At 37.5% G+C, this 21,442-nt stretch overlaps 1 protein-coding gene across 1 annotated transcript in view; it reads left to right on the forward strand.

Annotated features, from left to right (window-relative positions):
- The window catches only part of VWA8 (von Willebrand factor A domain containing 8), a 374,773-nt gene that overhangs the window by 72,608 nt on the left and 280,723 nt on the right, over window positions 1–21,442 (forward strand). The window contains exons 10-16 of the mRNA XM_047074862.1: window positions 1,191–1,355; window positions 1,703–1,752; window positions 2,712–2,820; window positions 5,021–5,125; window positions 17,301–17,432; window positions 19,305–19,439; window positions 19,532–19,609. Coding sequence (XP_046930818.1) covers window positions 1,191–1,355; window positions 1,703–1,752; window positions 2,712–2,820; window positions 5,021–5,125; window positions 17,301–17,432; window positions 19,305–19,439; window positions 19,532–19,609 — 774 coding nt within the window. The remainder of the gene's footprint in view (window positions 1–1,190; window positions 1,356–1,702; window positions 1,753–2,711; window positions 2,821–5,020; window positions 5,126–17,300; window positions 17,433–19,304; window positions 19,440–19,531; window positions 19,610–21,442) is intronic.

Raw genomic sequence — 21,442 nt, forward strand, 5'->3', positions numbered from 1 at the left:
TTCTGCTGTGCGAAGTGGAAAGGCATTCCAAGCAAGTGGGGCAGTGTTGGTGAAGCAGCATGGTGTGTCTGGAGAGCCACCATTGTGACATGGACTGGAGCACAGGGTTGGGGAAGGCAGGCTAGGGGGTGGCTATGCAGTGGTTGATGAGACTAGGAGATTCGGACATGAATCCGGCCAGGAAGGGCCTTGAGTGTCCGTTAAGAGTTTCTACACTGTCATATGGGCTGCATCCCCCCATCCCCGAAGATATACTGGAAACTGAGGACTTGTCTCTCAGAATGAACATGTACATGTTCTTATAAACTTTATAAGTTCCAACAGCTGAGGACAGTGAAGAGCCATCGATAGGGTCAGGCAGAGAGGGAAGACATGACATCTAACCGGTGCCTACTGTGGACCAGTTGCTTTCAAATGGCCATAGTAATGCTGGTGATATTATTCCCACTTTATGGATGACAAAGCTGAGCGTCAGAGGGTATAACAACATGCTCTTGGTCACTTCACTAGAGTTTATGCTGAGCGCTAGAGCCAGGATTTATCACTCCAAACCCTGTGCTATTTCCATTCTCAACTCCAAAATATGCTAGTTGCTGGACGATGGGGAGTTTTAGAATTCCTTTGAACATCAGTTTGCTCATCCATAAAAAGGAATTAAGTGTTTATTTGCATTCTGGTAAAAGTTAAATGAGTAAAATTCTTTGAAAGTACTTACCGTGTAGTGAGTTTTCAGCACATGTTGGTTGTTATTATTAATATGCCTTGGCAGAAATGTACCCATACATGTAGTTGTGTATTTGAGGTCCACGGGGCAGTCTCTTCTCTGCCAGTAAGCATTAAGTCTGTCTAGGACTACCTTTTCACATTCTCTGGTCTGAACCACTATATTTTCTGACTCTCCTCACTCAGTTTCTCTGTGTTAATGACTACAGCTTGGAGGTCTGACCCACATTTTTCTTTGTTCCTTGATGTGTTAGCTACTTGTCTGTTCCACACCAGTTTTCATGTCATGAGCCTTCCCTGGCACTTTTCTCCTGATTTGACTTTGCTTCCTTCCTTGATGGTTTGGTCTTGAGGTTGTTCTCAAATACACTTTACTCAGCAGTCAGGGCCTAAATTCCGCAGCAGGGCAGCTCTTGCAGTTGTAATCTGCATCGTTGGTGCTGTGAGTTTTGATCTCTTTCTTTTAGGATCATACCAAAACAGAGTTGGATGCCTGGAAGCTTGTTCGAGTTAGTGAAAACTTCCGAGTCATTGCCTTGGGTTTGCCAGTGCCTAAGTACTCTGGGAATCCCTTAGACCCCCCGCTCCGTTCTCGATTTCAGGCCAGAGATATTTATTATCTACCCTTTAAGGTAAGTACGAACAAGAATAATTTATTTCTTAAACATTTTATCTATTTGTATTTGGTTACTATAAAAATGTTACTAGGTTTGTATGTCCCTCTCAGTAGTTAATGGAGAGAAAAGGATATGGGGTAAAGAAAATCTCTGGAAATTCAGAAGAAAAATTATTGGGGCATTACTTATGTGATGGGCTTAAAAAGGCTAATTTTTAGAAAATGATGCGTATCAAACAATGTTTTTTTTTTGCTATTACTTACATAGTGTCTGCTTAATTAAAAGTATGAAGTGTGTCTATAAAATTTGCATTTAATTTGTTACATTCCTTATTGATTTGGTATGTTTCTGTGTTATTTTAGGACCAACTTAAACTGTTATATTCAGTTGGAGCCAATGTTTCTGCTGAGAAGTAAGTATTTCTGCTACACACACACACACACACACACACACACACTTTTATATAAATATCTGGACACTTAACATTGAATTTGTTTATTTGTTTTGCACATTGATTAATTCATCCATTCAACAACTATGCTCTGAAGAATTTTTTAGTAACTGTGTAAGTGCTGATGATAAAGTTAATAAGACATGATCTTTGGAGACAAGAAACTCAAGATCTAGTAGAGTTTAAAGACATGAGAATACATTAGTTTAGCATTATATAGTAAGGGCCATAATTTCAAAAAGGCATTGGCATTTGAGAAGCATCGTAAAGAATGAGTAGGCTTTTGCCATATAAAGAATGGAATTAACGAATCCTAAGAAATTATTTTTAAAGCATGGGATAGGAGAGTGTATGTCTTGTTCTTGCGGCTATAAAAAACTCTTGGTGGCTGGGGTTCAGGTTTGGATTGAGAAGGGAGGGAGGTGAGGCTGGCAGGATAAATTTGGGGCAGGTTGTGAAAAACCTCACATGTTGTGATAGATTTAAGAAATATATCTGGGTATCTAGTCAGCCTCTGAGTTTTAAACAGAATATGAAGCTGTTGTTTCTTAAGAATTTAATAGTAAGCATCAGGGTGCCTGGGTGGCTCAGTCAGTTAAGCGTCTGACTGGCTCAGGTCATGATCTCACAGTTTGTGGGTTCGAGCCCCGTGTTAGGCGCTGTGTTGACAACTCAGAGCCTGGAGCCTCCTTTGGATTTTGTGTCTCCCTCTCTCTCTGCTCTTCCCCTGCTCATGCTCTGTCTCTCTGTCCTTCAAAAATAAGTAAGCATTAAAAAAATTTTTTTAAAAAGAATTTAATAGTAAATGTCATTTTATATCAATTAAGATGCCTCAGCTATTTTATGTTTAACAAGTGAATGCATTTTATGCATTAAAACTATTAGAATAGCATTTAACATTACTTAATTTTTTCCCCTAGAATCTCTCAGCTCTTGTCCTTTGCCACCACTCTCTGTTCCCAAGAATCTTCTACTCTCGGACTTCCAGATTTTCCTTTAGATAGTTTACCAGCTGCAGTTCAAATCCTGGTATGTATAAAATAAATTAATGACTTGTATACCCAAATGTGGCAAAGAGAACTTAAAAGTTAATCCTTGGGGATTCATCATTTCAGTTTGCCTTGTCATATTCCTCTATAAATATTACAAGACCTGAGATTCGCCGACCCATGCCGTGCAGTATACTGTACGGAGACCAGCAATGTGTTGTGAGCCCTTACTGAGCTCATAGCCTAGGAGGGAAGTAGGTAGACATGCAGTTCAGGTAAAAACTCCACAGAGAGAAGGATGACTCAGCCTGGAGAGGCCTGAGGAGCCTGCAGAGGCGGCCTGCAGCCTGAGGCAGGGAGCTGGGGCTTTCGCACTCAGGCACCAGCAGTCATTGGTCAGTGGGTCATCACAAGGGACACAAATTTCCAGGCAGTAGCTGCTCTCTTGGCTGTGAGCAAAGCTGGCTTTGGGAGTTCAAAAGTAGTCTTCTTTAAAAGCCCTGCAGCAGCTAGCTGTTGAAAGGGAAAGGTGGGAAGCTTGGAAAAGATAAAAACAGATCCGAGGTGTTTGGTAGAGCGTAAACATTGTCCACTACAGTTCAACAAAGGTCGTGACAGTCGTGTCAGGATTGGTGGAAATGCCCTCCAGGCAGAGGGAACAGCATGCACAGAGGTGTTGAATCACAAACGGGCTTGGTATGTTTGAAGAATGATAAGTTGTATCGTTAGAGCAAGCATGTAGGGTGAAGAGAGAGGTGAGAACTTTATTGTGAAGTGTTTTGCATGGTGAGTGAAGTTGTCTGGATTTCATGGTGTGGAAGAAGTGGCCTGTTAGATATTACTAAGTAGGTGAAGCGTGGAGTAATCAGTTCTATGTTGGAGGAAGATACCTCTGTGGGCAGGGAGGAGGGACGTGGAGAGCCTGGTTACATACGGACCAAATAGGAAACTGTTGTAACAGTCAGTGAGAGACTGTGCTAAGGAGAGTGTAATCCCAGGTAGTAGGGATACTGCCGAGACAAGAGACTTCTTTTTAAACTTTTGTTCCTATTCATTTAGGTTTCCTGAGACTCAGTGAGTTAGGTTTCACAGGTATTGTTCGCACTGTCCTCTGTGTTTAGAACGGCTTTTCTCTTCCTTTTTATCACGTCTTCTGCTTTTTGTTCTTTTTGTTTTTGCTTGGAACATTTTACTTTGATAGTTCTCAAATCTAAAAATAAAAGTTCAAAAACAGTAAAATGAACATCTATAACCCCTTCAAGTAGAATCACCAATTTTTAACATATTGCCACATTTGTTTGCTCTCTCTCTCTCTCTTTTCCGAACCATTTGAAAGTAAATTGTGATCAGTATTTTTATATACTTTAGTATGCAACTTGGAAAAAGTCGTAAGACGTTCTTCCGCATAACCAGAACCATTATCACACCCTTCAGTATGTTGACAGAAATGCTATAATATCATCTACAGGACAACCTATGCTGAAATTTCTCTAATTGTCCCTGTTGGGAAAGCAGTTTAACTTGGAGAAAACTTTTGAGAATAATAAACACTTTCTAACTTTGTAGTTATAACTATGAAACTAAGTAAATGTGGATGTGATTAACTCAGATTAGAAATAGGGGCACCTGGGTGGCTCAGTCGGTTATGCATCCGACTTCAGCTCAGGTCATGATCTCACTGCTTGTGGGTTCAAGCCCCATGTCAGGCTCTGTGCTGACAGCTCAGAGCCTGGAGCCTGCTTCAGATTCTGTCTCCCTTTCTCTCTTCCCCTCCCTACCCATACACTCTCTCTCTTTCAAAACTAAATAAACATGAAAAAACAAGGAATACAAGTGAAGAGCATACTTTGGGATGAATAGGGTAGGGAAACGTGTTCAGACATGTAGTTTCAGGCATGTTGAATGGAGGTCAATGGGATATCTAAAGGGTCACATTTGGGCAATTGAGAATTCGAGTCTAGAGCTCAGGACCAGATACATGGGAGCCATTAACAGATAGATGGTAGCTGAAAGATGGGGGTGGGTAGGCTTACCCAGTGAAAGGGTGTGGAACAGGAAAAGAAGAGGGAGTAATGAATATTTTTTGTGGACTTGTGGAAAATATGAGAAACCTCTTGGTTATTTTTTATAATCATATATACATTTTGGATATGTCATATATGTCAAATATGCATTTCAGATAAATTTTTTGTGATTATTTTGGATGTTCTTCATGCCTGTGTATTTTTGCTCCTAAATAGGATTCCTTTCCTATGATGTCAATCAAACATGCAATCCAGTGGCTTTATCCATACACTATCTTACTAGGACATGAAGGGAAAATGGCTGTGGAAGGTGTTTTGAAAGTAAGTATCTGCTTCACTTTTCTTTCTTTTTCCATTTCTCTTCTCATCCCTTCTCTTCCCTTCTTACCATTTCTCTCTTCCTCCTCTTTCCTTCTTTTTCTCTTTCTGTCTTTCCCATGCCTTCCCTTACTTTTCCTTCCGTTTTTCTTCTAGTCCTGGAGCCACTGGCATGCCAGTGACAGGGAAGCAAGTACAGAGGTGGCTGCTGTGGTTGGGAGACTGGTTGTATTGAACAAATGAGTAAATCAATTGAGGAAATGAGTGAATAAATTGAGGATTATAAGAGCTATGTTTCTTACCATTGGGAAAGGAATTTATAAGCATAGCAAGGGAGAAGAAAAGAAAGACCCCTGAGGTGTTAGATTGGAATTGGAGGAATCAGTATGAACTCATGTTTGTTTTTTTTTTTAATATTTTAATATATATAAGCAGAGTAATAGATATAGATACTGTGTATGTATGAGTATACAGACACATATTTTCTAGCTCTGTCCCCTTAAAAGGGCCTGAAAACTATGACATTCCAGTGGCAATGATCATACCAAGTGCCAAGACATTGGTTTCTAAATACCACACTTCCTAAAAGGAATCAGGATTCCTAGAAAGTAGTGCTGGTTCAAGGCTCAGCACAGGGAAAGTACATGATGAACCTGGATCATCTTATTGTGCCCAAAAGTAAGGAAATGTTTAACAAATGATGTTAACATACCAAAGTGACAGAGGAGCCAGCTTGAGGTGGCCCCCATTGGCCAAAATGTGGGACAATTTTAGCATGAAAATAAACAAAGATAGCAGTTGATTATAAACCATTGAACAAAATAGGAATCCCTGAGTTCATATTGATACAAATGAGTAAATAAAGGGGAAGAAGAAAAATCTCTTCTTAATATAGAACACTATGAATAAATGCAGAAAAGTCACTATTTGGCAGCCACCAGTGTGGAAGTTGATTTAGGTAGGAGTCATCAAAGGTTTTAAAACTGGTGGGTGGAGGGTCTATGAAGAATAGGATATTGATGTAATCTAAGAATATCTCCTACCAAAATACTCACTTGACTACAAAACAAAAAAAATGGCATTTTTATAGTAAATACCAACTTGAGCAGGTAGGACAATCGACATTATGTGTCTCTTGACTGTTGAGCTGAGAAGGGCTCAGCCTCATTTCAGGATATTCTGGATAAGAATTCATTGCATGAATTTGGCCATGAGAAAGTATTGTATAGACCTAGGTTGAGGGCCCTCTTACATAATGAGAGGCCTGTATTCTTTAGAATTGTCCCGTTCATAAAAGGAAAAGAAAAACTGAAAGACTGCTTTAGATTGAAAGAGACTAAATTGACATTCTAAAATGACATGACTAGATTGACATGTGATCCTGTGTTGGATCCTGGACCAGATAGGAAAACATGACATTGTTAGCACATTTTGTTAAAGTTGATATGGTCTGTGGATTGAATGACAGTGTTCTATTAAAATGATTTCCTGATTTGGAAGCTTATGTGGTGAATATGTTGGCCACAATTCTTGTTTTAGCAAATATGAACTAGAATATTCAGGAATGATGGAGCATCATATCTGTGGCTTGCCCTTAAATGGTTCAGAAAAAGACCAATTATAATGGGTGTGTTAGGGATGCTGGCGGCAAGAGGGAGGTAATAAATATGCTAAAATGGTAATCTTTGAAAAATCTGAGTGAAGGCAAAATAGAAGTTCTTTCTACAACTGTCCTGTAACTTTCCTGTAAGTTTGAAATTATTTCAAGATAAAAAATTTTACAAAGTGAATATCCATTATAACTCATTTCAAAATAAAAAAAAATTAAACAAATATAACACTTAAAATTTATCTGCCTGTAACTTAAATTATTAACTTGAAAAGTAAGGACTTTATATAAAACTATGGAAATTGCTTGTAGACCTGTCATTTAAATTAATGAAGTTCTTATTTTTGTCAGAGTGGTTCATAATATATGGAGTATTTTCTTTCAAAATACAGATGCCATAATTTCCTCATTGTATAGTTAATGGTAGTGTTTTCTAAAGGGCCAATCACAATATATATCTTATGACTATATATTTAAATGGGTTTAACTCCTGGCAGGAATTTATTGACTTACCCAAATTCCTTTTTACAACAGACAGTTTTTGTTTTTCTTTTGCAGTTTGGCTCAAAGAGCAGATTTCTAAGGAGTAGGTAGAATGTGAACACTAAGCTGTTGGCTCTGTGTATAGGCCCTTCATTTCCTGGAGGCCAGGAGTTTACAACCTTACGCAAATGGAGTGGTATTTGTTTCTCCCTTATTCCAATATCTACAAGGGGAGTACAGAAAGAGGTATTCTTTATGCAGCTACTAATAGTGAGAAGAACTTGGAAGTAGATGCTTGGTACTTCAGCAGGTGTTTCCCACATACCAGCTAGCCAAAGAAACATTATTTTCATTTATTGGTGATGTCAATAATGATAACAATAATAGTAACATAAAAAAATAAAACTAATGAAAAGTTCTTCCCCATAGATGCTGAGAAGTATCATTGGGGATAGAATCTAAATGAAAAGCATAAAGAAGCAAGGAGAAAATATAACCATATAGTTCACTTTAAGTTTATTCTAGACATTGACAAAAAGAACTAGAATTCATCTTTGATTTAATCAACATCTGAACTAAGTTGACATTGGTCATTGAATAGAGCACCTAGTGTTGATGAAAAAGGCTGTGATTCCAGATGTGCTCCCTCATTGCCCCTCAGCACAATGCCCAATGCCTGGAGAACAATGGTAGGTAGATAGGGATGAAGAAGATGTCATGGGAATGTCTGATAAAATGAAGCAAAGTACACTTTTTCATGACAGAGCTGAGAGAAGATATTCAGTGCCTAGAAAAGTCAGTTATGAACCAAGGCCTTTATTTTTATAAAGAAGCCACTTTGATGTGTTTCTGAGCTCTTATTTAAAAAACTAGTCACACAGGGGCGCCTGGGTGGCGCAGTCGGTTAAGCGTCCGACTTCAACCAGGTCACGATCTCGCGGTCCGTGAGTTCGAGCCCTGCATCAGGCTCTGGGCTGATGGCTCGGAGCCTGGAGCCTGTTTCCGATTCTGTGTCTCCCTCTCTCTCTGCCCCTCCCCCGTTCATGCTCCGTCTCTCTCTGTCCCAAAAATAAATAAACGTTGAAAAAAAAAATTAAAAAAAAAATAAAAATAAAAAACTAGTCACACAAATTAGACTTCCAGTGATGATAGTGGAGTAGGAAGATCCTAAGCCCACTTTGTCCCACAGATACAACTAGATAACACCCACATTCGTGTAAGTAACCCAGAAAACAACCCAAAGACTGGGAGAACACACTATCCACAGTTAAATGAAGAGAAGGGAGCACATTGAAGTGAATAGGAAGGGTGAAGATGTGGTCGGGAGCTAAATGGCGGGACTGTTTGTGGAGCAGAGGGATGTCTTGGACACAAAAGAGGGGAAAAGAACAGACCCTCACACCAGGCATCCCAGGCATGGGAGACCAGCAAAGGGAAGATGAATCTCCATAACATTTGGCTTTGAAAACTAGAGGGGCTGAATTTTGCAAGTTCTTATAATTAGCAGGGCTTACCATGTGGAACTTGGAAAATCTGTGGGCTCAGCTCTGGGAGGGTGATAGGAATCTAAGTCCCCACCCTTGTAGAAACAGCATGACAAATAGCCCCACAGAGATACAGCATAGAAACAGCAGTTTGGAAAATGCTGGGGTATATGGGAGGATTTGTTTGCCAATTTCAGTGCACATGCTGGAGGGGTAGGGATCTTTGGGAGACTTCCTCAAGAACAAAAGAGCTGGCAAATACCATTTTCTTCCCCCACCCTCCCAGCCTAGATACATGGCCATCTTTAAGAACCAGCACAGCACCAACATGCCCTGCCTAACTTGCTAAGAGTGCACCCAAGTCCTGCATTCTGCGGACACAACCCCTGCAGTGCATCCTTGGCCAGAGCACACCCAAAGTGGTGCCACAGGATGGCAGTGTGCAAGCAGTCCCAACTGTGAGCACCACTCCAAAGTGACTCTTGCCCCAGAGAGAGGAGAAGATAATCGCACACACTAGTCCAACTGCAGTCCCAGTCATGGTCTGGAGGCAGACATCTGGTTGATTGCGGACTCTGCCCACCAACAAAAGCTTCTCAAGGGACAACACAGGGAAAGCACTCTGCAGTTTGGTGCCACTGCATCTCTGGCAAATCCCTGGTCTGACTCAAATCAAGGCCAAGGCAGCCTCAGGCTGGCTCACTAACAACACAGGGATCCAACCCTGCCCACAAGGCAAAAAGACACGTTGCAAATGACTGGATTGAAGGCAAAAGTGGCTCAGCCAAAACAGTAGGGTGCACACAATACACATAGGAGACACCTGAAGTGCCAGGTCTTGGTAAATAGGGGACATTGCACTGCAGAGCACTATAGATCTTCTTCATAAGGCCACTACTTTCAAGAGTAGGAGATGTAGCTGAGTTTCCTGACACATGAAAACAGACACAAAGAGTTAGACAAAATGAGTAGACAGAGGAATATGTCCCAAATGAACAAACAGGACAAAATCACAGCAAGAAAGGTAAATAAAATGAAAATAAGTAATATGCCTGATAGAGAATTTAAAGTAATGTTCATAAAGATGGTCACTGGACTTGAGAAAAGAGTGGACGACATCAGCGAGACCCTTACCAAAGAGATAGAAAACAAACAAACAAAAAACAATCAGATGAAGAACTCAATAACTGAAATTTAAAATACAGTAGGTAGAATAAATAGTAGATTAGAGAAGAAGAATGATCAGTGACCTGGAGGACAGAGTACTGGAAGACAATAACACTGAACAGGAGAAAGAGAAAAGCGTAATAGAAATGAAAATAGACTTAGGGAAATCAGCAACACCATCAAACATAATAACATTTGCAACATAAGAAAGAAAGAAAGAAAGAAAGAAAGAAAGAAAGAAAGAAAGAAAGAAAGAAAGAAAGAAAGAAAGAAAAGGAAGAAAGGGAAGAAAAAGAAAGAGAGAGAGAGAAAGAAAGAGAGAGAGAGAAAGAAAGAAAGAAAGAAAGAAAGAAAAAAGAAAAATGAAAGAAAGGATGAAAGAGAGAAAGAAGGAAAGAAAGCAAAGGGTCAAAATTTATTTGAAGAAATAATAGCTGAAAACTTCTTGAATCTGTGGAAGGAAATAGAAATTCAGATCCAGGAAGCACAGAGAGCCCCCAATAATACATTAAAAAAAATTATTCACCACAATCAAGTGGGATTTATCCCTGCGATGCAAGATGGTTCAATATTTACAAATCAGTCAACATGATACCTCACATCAACAAGAGAAAGGATAAAAAACATATGATCATTTCAATAGATACAGGAAAAGCATTTGACAAAGTGCAACTTCCATTCATGAGAAAAACCCTCAACAAAATAGGCTTAGAGGGAACGTACCTGAACGTATTAAAGGCCATATCTGAAAAACCCACAGCTAACAATCATATTAAGTGGTGAAAAACTGAGAGCTTTTCTTCTAAGATCAGGAATACGACAACGATGTCCACTCTTGCCACTTTTATTCAACATAGTACTGGAAGTCCTAACCACAGCAATCAGACAAGAATCGGTAAGGAAGAAGTAAGACTTTCACTATTTGCAAATGACATATAAAGAACACCCTAACGACCCCACCAAAAAACTACTAGAACTAATAAATGAATTCAGTAAACTCACAGGATACAAAATCAATATACAGAAATCCTTTGCATGTCTTTAAGACTTAAGAGCAGAAATAGAAATTAAGAAAACAATCCCATTTATAATTGCACCCCAAATCATAAAATACCTAGGAATAAACTTAAGGAGGCAAAAGACCTGTACTCTGAAAACTATAAAACATTGATGAAAGAAATTGAAGATGACACAAACAAATGGAAAACATTCCATGTTCATGGATTAGGAGACCAAATATTGTTGAAATGTTCATACTACTCAAGCAATCTATAGATTTAATGCAATTTCTATCAAAATATAAACCATATTTTTCACAGAACTAGAACAAACAATCCTAAAATTTGTATGGAACCACAAATAGCCAAAGCAATCTTGAAAAAGAACAAAACTGGGATCACAATCCCAGATTTCAAGATATACTACAAGGCCATAGTAATCAAAACAGTATGCTACTGGCACAGAAATAAACACACATATCAATAGAATAAAATAGCCCAGAAATAAACCCACAATTATATGATCAACTCATATTTGACAAAGGAGGCAAGAATATGCAATGGGGAAAAGACAGTCTCTTCAACAAATGGTGTTGGGAAAACTGGACAGCTTGTACATGCAAAAGTATGAAACTGGATCACTTTCTTATATCATATACCAAAATAAACTCAGAGTAGATTAAGGACCTAAATGTGAGATCTGAACCATAAAAATCTTAGAGATCATAGGCAGTAATTTCTCTGACATCAGCCATAACAACATTTTTCTGATATATCTCCTGAGGCAAGGGAAACAAAAGCAAAAATAAACTATTGGGAACACATCAAAATAAAAAGTTTCTGCACAGCAAAGGAAATAATCAAGAAGAAAACTAAAAGACAAGTTACTTAATGGTAGAAGATATTTACAAAATGCATATTCAATAAAGAGTATCCAAGATATATGAAGAACTTACACAACTCAAAACCAAAAACACGAATAATGAATTAAAAAATGAGCAGAAGACATGAATAGGTATTTCTGCAAAGAAGACATACACACATGGTCAACGGAAGTATGAAAAGAAATGCAGCATCATTCATCATCAGAGATATGCAAATCAAAACCACAATGAGATATCACCTCAGACCTATGAACATGGCTAAAATCAAATACAAGAAACAACAAGTGTTAGTGAGGATGTAGAGAAAAAGGAACACTTGTGCAGTGTTGGTGGGAATGCAAACTGGTGTAGATATATATACACAATGGAATATTATTCAGCCATAAATAAGAATGAAATCTTGCCATTTGCAGCAACGTGGATGAAGTTAGGGAGTGTAATGCTAAGGGAAATAAGTCAGAGAAAGACATATACCATATGATTTCACTCATATGTGGAATTTAAGAAACAAAACAAATGAACAAAGGAAAAATAAAGACTAACCAAAAAACATACTCTTAACTATATGGCACAAACTGATGATTACCAGAGGGAGATGGGTGAAATAGGTGAAGGGGATTAAGGGCACACTGAATAATGTGTAGAATTGTTGAATCATTGTATTGTACACCTGAAACTAATATAACATTGTATGTTAACTGTACTGGAATTAAAAAACAACTAGTACAAATGAGTTAAAGTTATAGAATACCTTTAAGGAATTGAGTTTTTTAAAGAAAGTAGCTAGTATTGCAGTGTTTTGTTTGGCCTTTATTTCGCCCTTTATGATACAGGGGAACATAGAAAAATGATTGAAGGACTGTATTACAGACAGGAAATAATTTAAATTTCAGAGTCTAAAAAATTGATAAGGGAATGGTATTACTTAGATAAGATTAGAAAAAGTGGTTATCTTTTCTTATCGTAAGTGTGTGAAGAGCTAGTTAAGGAATAGTTAACTTCTTTTTCTAACTCCTCAGTAGATAAATAAGGGTGGGTGGGGACCTTAAATTCATTCATCTGAACCTAAAGAAAAACTTTCTTTTTGTAAGATCATTGTGATATATACAACCAGATTAGAGTGTTAAATTGTTCTCTTTAAAAATGGTGACAGTCTAGTGATTGGTATAATTTTTTTGTAATCTGTTCTAGGACAGTCCATGTGGTTCATTTGTTATTCTAAGTGTCTCTATTTTCTCAAGCTAATGTTCACAGATGGACAAAATTTTATATATCCTCAAATGATTTTGAATTAAGAGAGGTGAAATTGAAGGCAATATTGTTGAATTGGAAAAAATATTGAATGAGGGAATAGCAATATCTATTGTAATTGCAAACCAGGAAGATACGTATATATGTATAATAACTTTTCCTTGAGAAATAATCAACCTCTCAGGTCCCTGGGTGGCTCAGTGAGTTAAGCATCTGACTCTTGATTTCAGCTCAGGTCATGATCTCACTGTTTGTGAGTTTGAGTCTCGCCTCAAGCTCTGCACTGGCAGCGCGGACCCTACTTGGTATTCTTTCTCTCTCTCCTTCTCTCTCTCTCTGCCCCTCCTGTGCTCCTGTACTTTCTCTCTCTCCCTCTCTCTCTTCTCTCCCAAATACATAAGTAAACATAAACAAAAATTTTTAATTAAAAGTAATAACTTCTGACCTACATTGTCATAGAAATTCATAGATATTTGTGTATGAATTAGATACCCGTTTGGATTTTAGTGTAATCCCTTAATTAGACTATTTTAAGGAAAAGTTATTACTCACTGAAAAATGCAGTAAGCTAAAATTCAGAACACCTTTGTTTCCCAAAACAAGCAATAAAAACGGTTAAAATGTCTTTCATTCCTAAGATGGTACTTGTCGTATGATGTTGGTACTCTAAAAACATGTTTCTGTAGTCATAAATCACTTCTAGCTTTTAGTTAAGGATGTCTTAAAGAAAATACTCTCACTCTGAATCTGCTATACTTTGAGAATAGTACGCTTTTGTTACAGGATAGTAACAAGTACATTTGGTCTCCTAGTAGCATGTCTTGGCTCTCTGTTCTTCTTAGGTAGGACCAGTTGGGTCTGTCTAGTACACTTGAAAACATGGATGTGGACCTGGAGCTATTTTGATATTAGAGATAAATACTTGGGAGCTAGTAATAAATATATGGGTGTTAGTTGAATTGATCACGTAAATGAAAGAACTGAAGAGGAGTGTATATGGTGAGAAGTATTGTCTGAAGACTAAACCCTGCAAGAACCAACATTTAAGGATTGAACAGCACACAGAGAACCTTCAAATTAGAGAAAGAGTAGTCAGAGCATGCAAATGGTTCATAGTCTGAAACTGGATGAGATTACTAAAAAAGTGAACACCAAGCAAACATATAAAAGATCCACTCCTGAAGTACCCTGATGTGCACTGGTCAGGTAATTGAAGAAGAACCTGCAGAAAAGACTGAGAAGAAGGGAACAGTAAAATAGGAGGAAAACGAATTTATTTATTTAGTTAATTTGGTGAGTAGGGTATTATTGGTGAACTTAACGGAAACAAAATGTTAGTGGAGTGGGGGGAATGTAAGCCAAAAATCAGTCAGCTGACTGGTAAATCAGAGATGAGAAAGCAGAAACAGTGATTATATACTACTTGTAAAATAAGTGTGATGGTGAGAAGCGAAAAGATAGTGTTCACTCAAGGATTATGTAGAATCAAGAAATGACTTTGTTTCTTGAAATGGGAAGACAAACATCTTCATAGGAAGAGGGGATGAAATCTGTGGAATACATGGAGAATATTTATGGATACGGCCTGAGAGAGGCAGGAAAGGACATTTCCAGAGCGCCATTCTGCCTTGGTTTGGAATGATGGAAGACCATATTTTTCCACCCTGCAGCTGAGGTGATGGAATTATCATTAACCGAGATGGAGAAAGCAGACTTCCAGTGGCTTTCCACTCACTCATAATTAAAGCAGAAGTCCTTTCTACTGAGACACTGGGAAAAGAAGTGAGGATTGATGAAAATATAGAGGATTTTGAGGACTAGGGGGAAAGAATTTTATGTGTTCATTTAACAAACCTCTGTTGGCCGCCGACTGTGCCCCATGTATGGTTCTAGATTCTGGAGATTTGGAGTGAGCCAAATAGATACATTATGATATTATCCTAATGGGGTTTATTTTCAAGCAAATGGAGGAGTACGTGCATGAAGGCTCTGTTGTGGGTGGAGGAGGCAGCTAGATGACCAGCTGAGATAGGAATGCATTGGTTCAGAGGACCCCTAAGGAGAGTGATGTTGGTTGGCATTGGTTGCTGATTGGCACTGGAAAGAGAGCCCAGCAGAGACTGGGGGCTGCCTACTTTTTTGGTAGTCAGGAAGTATGGTACGGAGACTTTCTTTCTTAGTTCTTCAGAGCCTAGAAAAAGGTATGAGGAAAATGAATAGCTTAGAGGGACAGGACTGAGAATAGTGAGGGTGAATATGGAGGCCTTGCAGGCCAACACGTAATTAACATTTTCTTTTATTACATTATATTTCACAGTTCAAATAATGCAATCCCAAAGAAAGTATATTAAAAAAAAACACATTAGTATTGTTTGTTTAATTGAAATTCAAGAATCAACAAGAACTACTCATTAATGTAAAATGGTGAGGCAAATAAACTTTGATTTTCTACTTCTTGCTAACATATGGTCTATGAGAATTATATATGTATTTTGTTTCTCATTTACCTTTTTGGTTAACAGTTCTTTAAACTTCCCATGCCAGCAGATGGTAATTCATCTTGCAACTTGAGTTCTTTTACTTAGGGTATTCATAGGGTCTTCTAGCCTACTAGGTTGATTCTATTGATATATTTTAGCTTGAATTATTTAAAATGACATAACCAGTTATAGCAAGAGGTTTGAGGCATTAGTGTTCATTTCTGGAATATAATTGCTCTGCAGTCAATCCTGTATCAGGTTAGACTGACATTATTATAGCTGGGGTTAAAAGTATACCTTTAAGCTAATACATTTGTTTTCTTAGAATTTAACGACTCTAGATTCTAAATTCTAAAGAATTTAATTTAATTCTAAGGCCTTACTCCTTTCCTGTTGAACTTCCCTTAAAATACAGTGTAGCATTTTTTTTTGCATGAAATTAAAGTGTCAATAATTGTTATTTGTCTACAACATAGAAGCAGCTCCTACCAAATTATGTAATACTATGGGACTTTGCATGTATAAAATGCATAAAACATAAAACATATTTTTAAATGATAGCACAAAGAGACAGTTTTTCTTAGGTTTGAGGAATGGAGTAAGTGAGTGTCTTAAGTACTTAGGACACCAAAAAGACTTGAATTGGGTTCCTATGCTTAGAACATTGAGGTTGAAAATGATTTTCTTCCCCCAAATCTATTTTCTGGAGTTGTGGCATTCTGTTCAATAAGCAGCGATCTGCCCTTGCATTGAGGTTCAACTCTTTCACGATAGTGATAATGTTCTAAAACTGTGGTAGGATTTTGAGGGGTTAGTTTCTGCCTGTTTATACTGAAAATGAATTAAGCTTTTCATATTGAACATGCTGCTAGTCTAGGGCATAGGATTTAATTAATTTTCTATTAGTATTCTCATTTTCCATACACTTGTTTGTGTTCTTTGTGTGCATTTTTATATAACCAGCTGGTATGAGGTGTGTAAACAAGTGTTAGAACATTGATAATTGTTCTCTATGGAGAAAGAATCAATGGTCTTAGTCTTTATACTCAGTTTGACAAGTACTGAGAACCTACACCATAGAAGGCACTGTGCCAGAGACTGTGGAAATATCTGTGATTGTTGTCATATATTGTAATCAGTTAGGCTAATCACACAAGCCAACAGCAGAATGGTGTCCAGGAAGTTTGGTTTCATGAATTTCAGGCAACATCAACATCAGTTGATTTAAGAAATCAACCAAAGTAAGTCTTATTTAACTTTGGCATGCTGTCGAGAGTCTCATCATCCTTTCCTGGAAACTGGAACTTTTGATCAGCAAGAAATGGAGGCTGTGAACTTCTAGCAGTTCAGGAATTAAGTGACTTCATTACTTGTCATTGAGTAAATCTTAGGAGCGATTTGCATATCACCTTTAGTAATTGGCTTAAGTAGAATGACTTTTGTAAAAATAGGAAAAATTCTCATTAATTTTTTACCTCTACTTTTATAATATAGAGGTTCAGTTCTAATTACGATGAATCTTCCAGATATCCAACATTAATACTAAAATAAAAAGTAAAGGGGCGCCTGGGTGGCTCAGTTGGTTGAGCGTCCAACTTAGGGCTCAGGTCATGATCTCATGCTCGTGGGTTCATGCCCTGCGTTGGGCTCTGTGCTGACAGCTCAGGGCCTGGAGCCTGCTTCGGATTCTGTGTGTCTCTCTCTCTCTCTACCCCTCCTCTGTTCGTCCTCTGTCTCTCTCTGTCTCAAAAATAAATAAACATTAAAAAAAATTAATACTAAAATAAAAAGTAAATTACATGATTTTCTTGTAATTTTGCAGCGCTTTGAACTCCAAGATTCAGGAAGCTCTGTGCTTCCTAAAGAGGTTGTGAGAGTGGAGAGGCTGACTGAAAGCCATTCCCCCCAAGCTTCTGTGACTGTCCGGATTGCAGAAAAAGAAGTGACCATTCAGGTAATGGATAAAGTTTATACTTTCTGAGATGTGCTTTGTTCTGCCCATTTATGATCCCCTTTTAAATCTTCTTTGGCTCTATAGTGTCACATCTGTATATCTGTATCTGTATTTATCCATGTATCCACAGTCATGTATGTTTGTAAACTGGAAAAGTTCAGGAGAAACATAAGCGTAGTTTCTCATAAAAAACTAAAGTTGATCTCTGGGAAAATCAAATGAAGTGCCGAATAAAGTATTTTGTATTCTGAGTCCTTGATAAGAAATAGTGTTTTCAAACATATTTTAGCGGTTGTGGAACACTCTTTTCAAATAAAATCTTTCTTAACTACATGCAACAGTTAAAAGAGGAGCTGTTCTGGTTGGAGAGGTTTTAGAAAAGGGAAGGATATTTGGTCACAGGGCTCTATATGCTTGCTCTGCCTCCCTTTCTTCCAACCCTTTGAGAGCCCTGAGAACCCCAAGAGGGGATGGGAAACTATCACAAGGAAACACAGCTTGAAAAACACAGACTTAAATGAATTGTAAGTGAATGTGGGGAAGAAGAAGGCTTGCCTTCTTATGTGCCACAGCGCACTTTAATTATATAGACTTTTTATGTGCTCTAATGTGATATTATTAATACTTATTAATGTTGCTGCATTTATTCATTTATCAAGCTGAACATTGATTAATGTCTACTCTGAGCCAGGCTCTGTATTAAAAATTATTAGTGTCTACTGTGTATTAGTCACTATATTTGTCTCTTGACAAATATATAATACCATAAATACATTATGCCATTAAATCCCCCAATAATCCTGGAGGCAAGTTTTATAATCTGCATTTTATAGATTGGAAAACAGATGTAAAGAGGATAATCAATTCATTCATGGTTACTAGCTAAGAAATGTCACAGATAAGACTTCTAGACAGGATCACTTTCCACTACACTCTTCTGTCTACTTCAGATGAATGACCTCATTAAGCTGATGGTCTAAATAGAGGCAGATAAGTAAGGACTGCATTGGAATGGCTGTGGGGATATAGAGTAAGCTGTCTTCAAGTATGACATAGGAGTTTTCCAGTAGCTCAGGAGTGGAAAGGTGATAGGACACTTCAGGACACTTCAGACATGTCCAAAGGCATGAAATGGGAGAAAGCTTTCATTGTTTGCTTCTTTTTGGTGATGGCTTTCTGACTTCATTGCCTCCAGTCCCTCCGGTCAGCCTTCTATGTTACCACCATGATGATCTTTCTTAAATGCAAATCTAATCTTGTCACTTCCAAACTTATAATTCTGTAGGGTTCCTGTTATGATGGGCCCCAAGTCCTCTGCAGAACATGGAAATCTCCTAGTGGAGTCCCCAGGAGACAAATGAGGAGGAGATAGAAAATAAAAGAAGCAGGTGTGAAGGATGAGAGGGCAGATTTTAAGACCAGATACTTCCGAGTTGTAAACTAAGAGTGGAAAAGGATTTGTGGACATGGATTTTAGAAATCAGGACATCATTGGTGACTTTGGAGAGTCCCAGTAGACTGACTTGAAATTCTGTACTTAGCACTGGAATTTGGACAAAAAACTTCATTCTCAAGTAGTGACATTGTTATTATAAGTTATAAATAACCCCCAAATGACATGATTATTATGAAAATGTCTGACAGCACAGGGCTTTAATTTTAGAGGGATGATTGATTTGGAGGGTTGGTGATAATGATAATCAGATCTGTGAATAAGAAAACAGTTGCTGCTCTATTGAAATATCAAAAACAGTACAGAATTGAATTGAGCAAGGGATTATTAGGGGCTTCTAAATGGCAGTTATGTTCTTTCATTTACTAATGTTTTGAGAAACACATATGCATATTATATTTACTTCTCTTTAATTATAGGTGCCAGCTGGGACCAGGCCAGTAAGTCAACCTTGTGCATCAGAGCGTTTTGTACAGACTTTAAGCCATAAACAACTACTGGCTGAGATGATGCAGTCACACATGGTTAAGGACATATGTTTAATTGGAGGAAAAGTAAGAATAGCAGCAGTCTCACTGCGGATTTCTGTTTCCCAACTTTTGGTTGTTTTGACTTCTCCCTTGAATGATTGTGTTTCCATTTGTAGGGTTGTGGAAAAACGGTCATTGCTAAGAACTTTGCAGATAACTTAGGATACAACATAGAACCCATCATGCTCTATCAGGTATGATATTCATTTTTAGTACTTGGACTATAAACATATATATTTAGACCATCAGTAGAAGTTATGGATATTCTTCCTTGAGTTATGTATGACCTGTTAATTTTGGTCTACATAAATAACTGAAATAAAAATCAAATTGGAGTACAATTGTAATTACTTGCAACTTTTGAAAGTGCATTTTAGAGTGTTGAATGTGCACACCATATCAGCACCTGTGTCTGTTTTTCAAGAGAGATTCAATTTACCTGCATGTGCGCACATACACAGACTGCATTTAGTAGTAATTTGGATATCGAAATAAAATGGGTTTTAGCAGCAATGGGAGATAATTAGGTATTCACTGAATAGAGTATTTTCTTATTGTGGAAAAATACACACAACATGAAATTTGCCATTTTAACTGTTTCTAAGTGTACAACTCACTGGCTTTAAGTATATTCACAATGTTGTGTAGCCATCACTACTATCTATTTCCAGAACTTTTTTGTTTCCTTCCTGCATCTCTTGTTCCCTTTGACCCATTTTGTCCATCGCCCTCCCTCCTCCCCTCTGGCAACCACCAGTTTGCTCTCTGTATTTATAGGTCTGTCTTGGCTTTTTTTTGTCTTGTTTTTTAGATTCCACATATAAATGAGTTCATATGGTATTTGTCTTTCTTTGTCTGACTTATTTTTAGAACATTTTGTATTCTAGATAGAAACTCTATATTCATTAAATGATAACTTCCCATCCCCCACCCCAGATTCTGGTAACCTTTATGGTACTTTCTGTCCCTATGAATTTGCCTATTCTAGGTACATCATTTAAGTAGAACCAAGCACTTTTTTGTCATTTTGTCTCTATTTTACCTGGCATGATGTTTTCAAGGTTCATTCATGTTATAGCATATATCAGAATTTCATTTCTTTTTATGGCTCAATAATATTCTGTTGTATGGATATACTAGCTTTTGTTTTTCTATCCAAATATTGGTGAACACACGGTTGTTTCTACCTTTTGATTTTTGGAATAATGTGACTATAAACATTGGTATATAAGTATCTGTTTGAGTCCCTACTTTCAACTCTTATTATATATATATACCTAGATGTTAACGTGATGTTACTGAACCATATTGTATTTCTATGTTTAACTTTTTGAGGAGCTGCTATACTGCTTTCTGTAGCAGTGACACCAATTTACATTCCCACCAGCAGTGTGTGAAGTCGTAACTCATTGTAGTTTTGATCTGCATTTCCCTAATGACTAATGAAATTGAGCATCTTCTCATGTACTTATTGACCATTTGTATGTCTTATTTGGAGAAAAACCTATTCAGGTTCCTTGCTTGTGTTTCAGTTTGGGTTATCTTTTTGTTGTTGAGTTGTAGGAGTTCTTCATATATTCTGGATATTAACCCATTTTCTGTTATGATTTACACATGTTTTTTTCCCCATTCTGTAGGTTGTCTTTTCACTTTCTTTATACTATCTGTTGATGCACAAAAATTTTAAATTTTGACGAAGTCTAATTTATCTTTTTGTTATTGTTGCCTATGCTTTTGGTGTTATATACAGTAAATCATTGCTAGGTCCAATATCATGAACTTTCTCTGTTTTATTCTAAGAGTGTTAATAGTTTTAGATCTCACATTTAGGTCTTTGATCTGTTTTGAATTAATCTTTGTATACAGTGAAAAGTAAGGGTCCAACTTCAAATCATTTACATGTGGATATCCAGTTTTCCCAGCACCATTTGTTGAAAAGACAGTCTTTTCCTCATAGGATGGTCTTAGCATCCTTGTCAAAAACCAATTCACTATATATGTGAGGGTTTATTCTGAGCTCTCTCTTC

The sequence above is a fragment of the Lynx rufus genome, unplaced genomic scaffold (genome assembly GCF_022079265.1).
Source record: "Lynx rufus isolate CCGP_SWC_20201006 ecotype Redwood Valley unplaced genomic scaffold, mLynRuf1.p SCAF_1, whole genome shotgun sequence".
Classification (NCBI taxonomy): Eukaryota; Metazoa; Chordata; class Mammalia; order Carnivora; family Felidae; genus Lynx; species Lynx rufus.